Source organism: Populus euphratica, unplaced genomic scaffold (genome assembly GCF_000495115.2).
Source record: "Populus euphratica unplaced genomic scaffold, PopEup_1.0 scaffold795.1, whole genome shotgun sequence".
NCBI lineage: Eukaryota > Viridiplantae > Streptophyta > Magnoliopsida > Malpighiales > Salicaceae > Populus > Populus euphratica.
In genome coordinates this window covers 73,017-83,462 of record NW_011500435.1, presented here as the reverse complement: position 1 = coordinate 83,462, position 10,446 = coordinate 73,017, and the positions used below count along the sequence as shown (strand labels likewise).

At 31.5% G+C, this 10,446-nt stretch overlaps 2 protein-coding genes across 2 annotated transcripts; one reads left to right on the top strand and one right to left on the bottom strand.

The window, feature by feature from the left end:
- Window positions 1-3,052: 3,052 nt before the first annotated feature.
- LOC105114663 (replication protein A 70 kDa DNA-binding subunit A-like) lies at window positions 3,053-5,955 on the top strand. The gene is made up of 2 exons (XM_011011283.1): window positions 3,053-3,447; window positions 3,982-5,955. Exons 1-2 carry the CDS (start codon window positions 3,188-3,190, stop codon window positions 5,732-5,734), a joined length of 2,013 nt encoding a protein of 670 aa, XP_011009585.1. The 5' UTR covers window positions 3,053-3,187; the 3' UTR covers window positions 5,735-5,955.
- Window positions 5,956-6,378: 423 nt separating this feature from the next.
- On the bottom strand, window positions 6,379-6,957 carry LOC105114662 (uncharacterized). Its single transcript, XM_011011282.1, has one exon. It carries the CDS (start codon window positions 6,840-6,842, stop codon window positions 6,474-6,476), a length of 369 nt encoding a protein of 122 aa, XP_011009584.1. The 5' UTR covers window positions 6,843-6,957; the 3' UTR covers window positions 6,379-6,473.
- Between the last annotated feature and the right edge of the window lie 3,489 nt (window positions 6,958-10,446).

Below are 10,446 nucleotides of genomic sequence, written 5' to 3'. Positions count from 1 at the left end.
AATAATTATCAAATTATAAATATCACTAATTAACATTTAAAAAATTTTACATCATCAATTATCTAATGATATCTTAATAATACAATTAATTCTTTTATATCATTCAAATCAATTATCTCAAATTACATCATTCAAGTTATTTATCACTTTGATGACTTTAATTCCTTTAAAAGGATTTTTCATTTAAATTATTAGTCATTAAATAAACCGATGTCTTTGGTACCACTCGGGTAATAATCAATATTCAAAATCTTGATCATTAGATAAAGTGATGCATTTAGGACAACTCATGTGTTAATATTTAAATTTTTGGTTGTCAAATAAACTGATGTCTTTAGTACCACTCGGGTGTTATCAATATTTTATTTTTTTTAATTGTTTGATAATCTCATTAGATCATTTGATAAATCTATATGATCGACCAGTTTGTGCAACACATCATATATCAATTTAATTTTTATTTTTTTATAATTAATTCTTCACCTAATCATTTATTTTATCATATAACATAATTGAACACCAATTTCATGTCAATCAAGACAAAATTTTTAGAATTATTCACGCTAATTTGATTGAAATACCCATATATAAAAAACTCATTATCGGTTTGTAATTCATGCTAAGAACATGATTCTTAACAAAGAAACAAATTTAAACATTTCAACTTATAAAATTTAACTTTTCATAATATACACATTTCTTTTTAAGCTTCAAAACATACCAAAAATTAAATTTAATTATGGTGAAAGTAATCCTTACCTACAAATCACAATAAATCACAAACAAATTGATGAGAAATCCAAGTTTTCTTCACTTATTCTCCTCTTCCTTTTCCTAACTTCTAGCACTTCTATTTACAAGCTTATAACCCTTTCTAAAACTTGACATACTTCATTTAAATCTAAGAAAAACTTGTCTAAACACTTTAATCTTCCTCTATTCCGTTTTTTAATGTAAGAATATCAAAGAATTCATGCAATTTTTCTCTTCTTTCTTCCTTTAATAGTTGACAGCTCTTGACTTCAAATAAAAGTCAAGAAAACTATTTATATATACTAATCATTATTTATAATATTGTCATTGTACTATAATTCAAGAAGTTTTATACCCAAATGTTTTGTCTTTGCGTAATTTTTAGAATTTTTCTGGACTTGAGGTTTTAATCCATAAAACCTCATTTTAAAAAATTAAATATATTTTTTAATCACAAATCTAATTTTTTTATTCACGCATTTCTTTTTTAATTTGAAAAAAACATATATCTTTTTTTTTATGGTAGGCATTGTTTTTAAACAAAAACTTATTATGTTTGTAAAAGCAAGATTCAATGAAAAATTTAAAAATTATGAATCAATCATTTCTATGCACCTATATGAAAAAAAATACGAGAATAAATAAAATTTTTAAAAATTATATAAAAAATAAAGAAAAATATTTTATTCTTGAGAAAATTATTTTAAAAATTATTTGTATCAAGCTAATACATAATTATTAAAGAACCATCCAACAATAACATCATAAAAAAGCCATAATCTTCTAAAAACAATTACATAATTTTTGTTTTTGTTAACAATATGTTTTTGAAATAAAAGGCAATGACAATTAAAAAAAAGATTTGTTAAAATTTTCAATAATTTGAAATAAGTATGGAAAATATATATTTTAAATCTAAACTACATTTTCTTATTAATGGATCGATTTTTTTTTTATAAAAGTATATTTTTTAATCAAAAGCATTGTTTTCTAAATAAAACTTATCATGATTTCAAAACAAGTTTTAATTAAAAAATATTTCAATATTTTGTACATGATTAAAGATAAAAAATAATAATTAATGTGATACAATCATGTAAAATTCATTGATAAAAAATAGAAATGTAAATTTTATTTTCATTGAATATTCATGAGCAAAATTTTATTTTTTCTTTATATAATGATTGAAAAAGAAATTGTTAACATTTTCATATAAACCTATAGCATTATTTAAGAGATATGTCAAAATTGAATAATAATTCAAATATATATTAAATATTTTATTTCTAGTATATTTTAATTAAAATATTAAAAAAATCCATAAAAATAGGTTAAATACTTAGGTTTAAAAGTTGGACTTACACATCCAACTTAACAGAGAGAAAGCTTGGCACTCATGGGCATGCAAAATCAGGCTTCAGTGTTTGACCCTCTTAACTTTTTTTTTTTTTATATATATATAAATATAAAATAAATAATATTTTTTGTTGGTTAGATTTTGACAATTAAAGAGTTTGATAAAAAATCAGGTCATGAGATTTTTAATTTAAAAATTTATTTTTTAATATATTTTTATCTAGAACTCTATATTAAATATCAATGCAGGTTATTTATGTAGGTTGTTTGGAACCCTCAAATTAAATTCAATTAAGAGATTTTTATTAAATTTTATATTTGAAAATATTTTGAATATCGAGAATTGAATTAAATAGAATTCAATCTCTAAAATTGATATAAAAGTAAATGAGAGTGCAAACCCTCTTATTTATAATTTCAAAAAAGAAAAAAAATTAATATTAAAAGTTTGTTTTCCAAAATATCCATTAACTCATTTTTTTCAAAGAGATATTTGAATAAATAAGATGAAGGTAATGGTGTAATATATAAAATATAATGAATTGAATTTCATCTCTTTTAAATATATGAATTTATCAATTAAATTTAAATTAAAAACCATAATTAAATTTATTTATAATAAATAATTGATTAAGAAAATCTTAATAAAACCAATTAAATGGGTCAGAATGTGACCTCAGAACAAAATTAAATATAACCTTTTGCTAACATCAAAACACTTTTAAAATAGGTAAAAAAAATACAAAATTAAATCAAATAAAAAATTCCTTTCTTGACCAAATGTTTTGTTTTTTTTCCCAGTAAGACTAAAGTTAAAAAAACGCTCTATCTTACCGAGAGAAACATATAAAATTAAAATATATTACTTAAAACTGGTTAGAAATGTAATTTGAGTAGCTCAATAAATAACTTTTTAAAAAAAAATACAAAACAAAAACAAAGGCGGTTATTTCCATTTCTTCCTGCAAATTGCAATGCAAACAGGATCCATTGCTACCCTCCAAATAAAAAAATCTATCATATTTCTAGGGTTTCTGCTGCCCTCAAACTCATTTCTCATTTAAATCCATCTAAAACGATGCCTGTAAATCTGACGCCGAATGCAATTGCGACGATAAACGGCGGCGATGTGAACTTGAAGCCGCTAGTTCAAGTTTTGGATATAAAACAGATGGGAAGCGCACAGGAGAGGTTCAGGCTTCTCGTCTCTGATTCCGTTTTGACTCAGCACGCCATGCTCGGTACTCAGCTCAATGACCGAGTCAAGACTGGCCTTGTCAAGAAAGGATCTGTCATTCAATTGATCGATTACATTTGCAGCCAAGTTCAAAAGCGCAAGTCAGTCTGTTTCCCTAAATTGAATCTCATAATTTCTTCTAAATTATAAGTAATTGAATCTCATCGATTACATTTGCAGAGCCAAGTTCAAACGTGGATTGAAATTCTTGAGGAAATTCTAAGTTTATTTTGAAATTGAAATTTAAGATAATTGGTTGATTAAAATTGATGTTGTAGAAGGAGCTAGTAACTGGACAATCTCTATACATGAAGAAATGTATTTATTATTAACTCTTTTTTCTTTTTCTTTGTTGAAGTGTGTGTGTGTGTGTGTTGGGGGGGGGGGGGGGGAGGAATTATGTTAGTTATCAATGTATACTTGAAATTAATTAAGAGTTCATTACGTGCTAGTAAATAAATAAAATAGATCATACTTTGAAGAGTATCGCATAAGTTTAAATAAGCTGATCAGATTTTAAATTGTGATAAACTGAAAGAATTAATGATAAAATGTGTGTTCTGGGACTTGTGTAAGTGTTTAGCTCTTCTTTGACTGACACTGGCTGTTTTTCTTTTTGGTCACTATTCATACAGGATTATTGTTGTGCTCAACTTGGAAACTATAATACCAGACTGTGAAATAATTGGAAATCCGAAAATGGTCTCTGATGCTCTTACTCAGAAGGCATTGCCTAATACCAACTCAATGCAGTCATCAACGGTTGGTTATAACAATCTGAGTTCTCAAAGTCATGGAAGTAATATGCACGGCATCAGTTCTGCTTTGAGCACCCAAAATCATGGTGGAAATATGCAAAGTTTCCGGCCCACTTCAAGTAATCAAAATCAGGGCAGTAAAATGCAGAGTTTCCAACCTGCTTTGGGTGCCCAAAATTATGGTGATGATGTGCAGAGTTTTCGGCCGACAGTTCAACCTCCGTACCAACCCCCTCCAAGTTACAGAAATCATGGTGCAGTTATGAAGAATGAGGCACCAGCACGGATCATTCCTATTAGTGCTTTGAATCCTTACCAGGGACGCTGGGCTATCAAAGCCAGAATAACTGCTAAAGGGGATCTTCGCCGCTATAATAATGCTCGGGGGGATGGGAAGGTCTTTTCCTTTGATCTTCTTGATTCTGATGGAGGTGAAATACGAGTGACCTGCTTCAATGCTGTTGTTGACCGCTTCTATGATGTTGTTGAAGTTGGTAAGGTTTATCTGATTTCAAAGGGTAGCTTAAAACCTGCTCAGAAGAATTTCAACCACCTGAAGAATGACTGGGAGATATTTTTGGAGGCTACTTCAACTGTGGATCTTTGCCCTGAAGAAGATGGTTCTATACCACAACAGCAATTCTCCTTCAAACCCATTAGTGAAATTGAGATTGCTGAAAACAATTCCATATTTGATGTAATTGGTGTTGTGATATCCGTTAACCCTTCAGTTCCTATATTAAGAAAGAATGGTATGGAAACTCAAAGAAGAATTCTGAATCTGAAGGATCGTTCTGGTTGGACAGTGGAGCTAACCCTTTGGGGAGATTTCTGCAACAAGGAAGGTCAAAAGCTGCAAGAGATGGTTGATTCTGGGTTTTTTCCCATTTTAGCTGTTAAAGCTGGGAAGGTTAGTGACTTCAATGGAAAATCTCTGGGAACAATTTCTTCTACTCAGCTCTTTATAAATCCAGATATTCCTGAGGCTCATGCTGCGAAAGACTGGTTTGATCGAGGGGGCCGAGATGTTGCTTCTATGTCTATTTCCAAAGACATTGTGCAAGGAGGACCCAAGAACGAGGTTCGCAAAACTGTGTCCCAGGTCAAGCTTGAAGGTCTTGGAAGATCAGATAAGCCTGATTGGGCCACTGTGAGGGCAAGCATAAGTTTTATCAAAACAGATACATTCTGTTACACAGCCTGCCCTTTGATGATTGGAGATAGACAGTGTAACAAGAAAGTGACAAGATCCGGAAACTCAAGATGGCAATGCGATAGATGCAATCAAGAATTTGATGACTGTGATTATAGGTATCTTCTTCAAGTTCAGATTCAGGACCACACAGGATTGACTTGGGCAACAGCATTCCAAGAGTCTGGGGAGGAGATATTGGGTTACCCAGCAAAGGAATTGTACTTTTTGAAGTATGAATCCAATGATGATACCAGATTTGCAGACATAATCAGGAGCCGACTCTTTTACCAGTATCTTTTTAAGCTTAAGATCAAAGAGGAAATGTATGGGGATGAACGAAGGGTGAAGATTACAATTTTTAAGGCTGACAAGGTAAGCTATTCTTCAGAGAGCAGATACATGCTTGATTTGATTTCAAAAGTTCGTACATATTGAATAATCTGAACCTAAAGCTTCTGATTTTAGAGCCTGTAGCTTAAGCTCTTCAGAGTTGATTTAGGCTTTATACCACTTGCTTATAGGAGATTCATTGTTAGTGATTTTATCAATACTGTCAACCTATACACGTTTATAGGCACCTTTCAGATTAAGCCATGTAGCCTGTATTCAACATACTTTGAATTCAGCTTGAGATTTATTTTTTTGTCTTTTCTCTACTCTCTCTCTCTCTCAATATCCTGCATCTGGCGCTGATGCATCTGGGGAGCGTTGGCCTCTGCCAAGGAATGGTTGATATGATTCCAAAGTTTTTGAAGCTTGTGAGCATATTTTAAATGTGCAGTTGTCACTTAATTTTTTCGTGCAATTTTGTGCCTTTTATCCTCCTAGTGCTCATTGCGTGCTGCGGTAAAGGTTGTGATCTCTCATTCTGAAAAATGAGAGCTGATGAGCCATAGAAATGTAACTCTTATTTCTGTTGAATTGCCAAGAGACAAACCCCCTTCTTCAGTTGCAAATGACCAGACGATTTGTATAGTTGCAAGAAAAAGATGTGTCCCTTGGTTGTGTTGCACCAAGGCAGGAAAAACAATTTTTAGAATTCACTAGTTTTGGACCAAGTTACGTCTAAGAGTCACAGAAAACACACTAAAGGACGCAGATGTTCATTGAAACACAGATTCATGACATAAAGTTTGTAAAAAGAAGTCCAAGCAATCTCAGGATTATACATCTCTTAACTCCGCCTGACCGGGTCGAAATTGGAGACTCCTACCACTGCACCCGTAATGGCAACAAGCACAACTCCACCAGCCACAATGCTGAGCAAGAAGTTCTTGAGAGACGGAGAAAACCCAGGCCCAGCAGCTGCGGCTACCTCCGGAATCACCATGGAAACTGTGAGTGCACCTGCTGTCAATCCGGTGACTACCTTCTCCTTCAATGAAGCCTTGACTTGAAACCGACCACTGCATTTTAATGCCGCCGCAATAGCCTTGGATGGCCTCACTGGGAGTGGCTTGAAGAAAGCCTCAGAGGTTGGGGCCGTCTTTGGGCTCGCATAAGTGAATGGCATGGCCATTGAAACAGCTGAAGTTGAAGCCATTTCTTTCTTTAATCTTCGCGTCTGTTCTCTCTACTCAACAAGAAGCTTTCTTTTGGTGAATTCACCTTTTAAAATTGGGGGGGCGATGTAATTGTTCTGGGGGCTTGTCTTACGAGGCGGAGGGAAGAGGTCCAATGAGAGGAGGAAATTTGAGATATCAGGTGGACTTGTCATCTTGATTCTCTTTCCTATGTGGCAACTTCTCAGTTAGTAACTGGTGGATAAGGTTATCTGATTTGGGCCGCCAATCACCATCAAGTTTGAAATTTGGAAGGGCAACTATTTAAAGGACTGTTTGGTGAACGGTTAAATCATTGTTTTGTTATTTTTTAAAATCTTTTTAATATGCTAAAAATAAAATTTTAAAATAAAAAATATTATTTTAATAATTTTCAATTAAAAAACCCATCAAAAAAACATTATTCAATACATTTATAAACGCCTTCTAAATATCCAACAAGTGGATGGTTGAGTTAAAAGTAGGTATTTAATAACTCTTCAAGAATCATGATTTTAAGAACTCAGTACACTTACAAAATCCGTTTGGAAATTTGATATTTTTTCAAAATTATAATTTTATAGGCAAACAAAGATTTTGAAAATGCAACCCCAAACAAAACTTAAGTAAGGCATCGTGTCGATATCACTTATCAAGCAGCTGTTGGATGGGCTTCTTCATGTTTGTTTCTACTGTTTTCAGTGGAAACACCTTTTTTTCGTCCTCGCATTAGGGCTTGAAGTATCGATAGTAAGGTTTGTGACTTTTAAGGAGAGCCCATGGCAGTTTAATTATTTGTGCTCTAGGTTACTTTAACTGCTACGATGGAAACAATTTTTTTTAACACAAATACATGGTTGGAAGGGTTTAATTAACTCGATTTAATTGGTTAAATTTAAAAGAATATATTAGATTAATCTGAATTAATTTATTAAATTTATGATCTAAGTTATAAACTTTACTAGATTTAATAATATATTTTTTTAAAATACATGATAAAAAATATGAAAGTGAATTCAAAATTAACCAAGTTTTGAATAATAAAATTAAAAAAATAATTAAAAATTCAACAAAACTAATAAAATTAATAATTAGTACTTAAAAGTGTATTTTTATCAAAGTTTTATATCATCATTTTGCACTTGAAGTATCAATAACTCCTTAACTAAAGCATGTTTTATAATAATATATCTAATAATATAAGATACCTTTAATTTGTGGTAAATATTCATTTTAAATGCAGGCCTATCACATAAATAAAAGGATTGATTGATGATATAAATGAAAGGATCGATTGATGAAATTTAAGAACTGAAATTGAAAGGATAAAGAGATGGCCAAACTTAGAAAAGAGATGTCGGTGCAATCCAAACTGAAACACTGTTTGGTAATTGGGTCATATCTGAAGCTATAGGTCTCAGATTTAGGTCTACTTTATATGGATAGACAGGTAAGACATGGGCCTACAACTTTTATATGGAGCCCAAGATCTAAAAAGGCAATTTTCAAGTCCAAATTATTGCAACAACAAAGAAGCCCGAATCTGTCATACAGCCCGAGCACTGTTCAGTATTTTGGCCATATCTGGAGTTCTAGAAGTCGAAATGAGCTGAAGTTTTTACACAAGAACACTAAGACAATTGCCTACAACTTTTATGTTTTTGAGTGGCTCCAGTTTTGACGTTATCAATGACGTTTTGGGCAGACAAAAGAAGATAAGGATTGTCACCAAGTCAAGAGTTGGCCACCCACTCATCAATTAGTCATCAAATCAATAGTTTCCAATTTTGGCCTATAAAAGGAGGCATTTGCCATGCATTTAGGCATCTTGGTGTCCAGATCAAGATCATGCTCTTGCTTTCTCTCTTTGTATTTTTTGTAATGTTTATGCTTTGTTTTCATTAATATCAAGTTTATGCCTTTCATTTCCTTTCATTTACTTATGTAACTTTAATCTTATTCATGTTCTTATTTTGTTTATTTATTTTTCTTTCTTTCATTATGTCTAGCTAAGTTTATTATGTTAAGGTGAAAAGGTTACGCTAATGGTGTAAGAATAAGTATAGTATAAACTTAATATGGACTTTAATGTTTTATACTAACATGTTTTATATTTGTTATCTTGTTCACTCTTTAATACTTTGCTTGTTAAATGACTAATCTTGCTTTATATTGTATAACACTTGGTACAACAAATGCTTGACGCTTTCATAGCCCATACTGTATGGTATAACCGACACCTGAGCGATGAAAGGAACTTGTTTTGTTGTTAACATAAGTTATAATCATGAATGCTTGACGAGATTTACAAGTATTAGCATTAATCGAATAAGATGACTAATGTAATCATGTTAACAATCTATAATCTGATTGGAACCTCCTTTGTGTGTGGTTTCCAATTGACTAATAAAAGTTTATACTATACTTGTTTGACATACCATTAGTGGATCCTCTAACCTTGACATTTATTGTTATCGTTGTTAAATCTTTACGTTAATATTTCATCTCAAAGTTCTCATCTTCATCTTCATCTTCTTCTTTTTCTTTACTATTACTACTACTACTACTACTACTACTACTACTACTACTACTACTACTACTACTACTATTATTATTATTGTTGTTGTTGTTGTTGTTATTGTTATTATTGTTGTTGTTGTTGTTGTTATTGTTATTATTGTTGTATTATTGTTATTTATAATTTGTACAATTAACCTCCATATGGTTCGACCCCAGTCTTGCTGGGTTATTTATTACTTCGACACTCTTGCACTTGGAAGAAGACATCAATCTTTTAGTCGTGTCAAGTTTTTGGCGCCGTTGCTGGGGAGGTAAGTCCTTGTATAAATTATAATATTTATTTTATTTTTTCTTTTCAGTTTTCTTGTATATAACTTTGTTTCTTTTCTCTTGTTTCTTCTTCTTTTGTTTTCTTTTTCCTTTTATTCTATTCCTACACGTGCATGAGAGTGTAGTCACGTACATCAAGTGGTAGACTTTGTAGGGTATCCTCATCATTTTCAGAAAATATGGCTGAAGAAGATAATCAATCACTTCATAATGAGAATAATGAGAATAACTGTGCTAGAACACTTAGAGACCACATGAATCCCACAAGAACAAGTGCACAATCATGCAATCCCACAAGAACAAATGTACCATCATGTATAGTTTTTCCTCCTGATGCATCTCATTTTAATTTTAAGCTAGGCATTATTCAACTTTTACCTTCTTTTCATGGCTTAAAATTGGAAAAACCATACTTGCATTTAAGGGAATTTGAGGAGGTCTGCAACACATATAATAATTTAAATTGTAGCATGAACACCATCAGATTAAAATTTTTTCCTTTTTCATTAAAAGATAAAGCTGAAACATGGCTACAAAATTTGAGACCAGTATCCATTCGTGCTTGGGATGAAATGCAACAGCAGTTTTTGAAGAAGTTTTTCCCATCTCATAGAACAAACTCTTTCAAAAGACAAATCACCATTTTTACTCAAAAACCAGGAGAAACATTTTACCAATGTTGGGATAGGTATCGAGACTTGTTAGTACTTGCCCTCATCATGGTTTTGAAACATGGAGATTGGTTTCACATTTCTA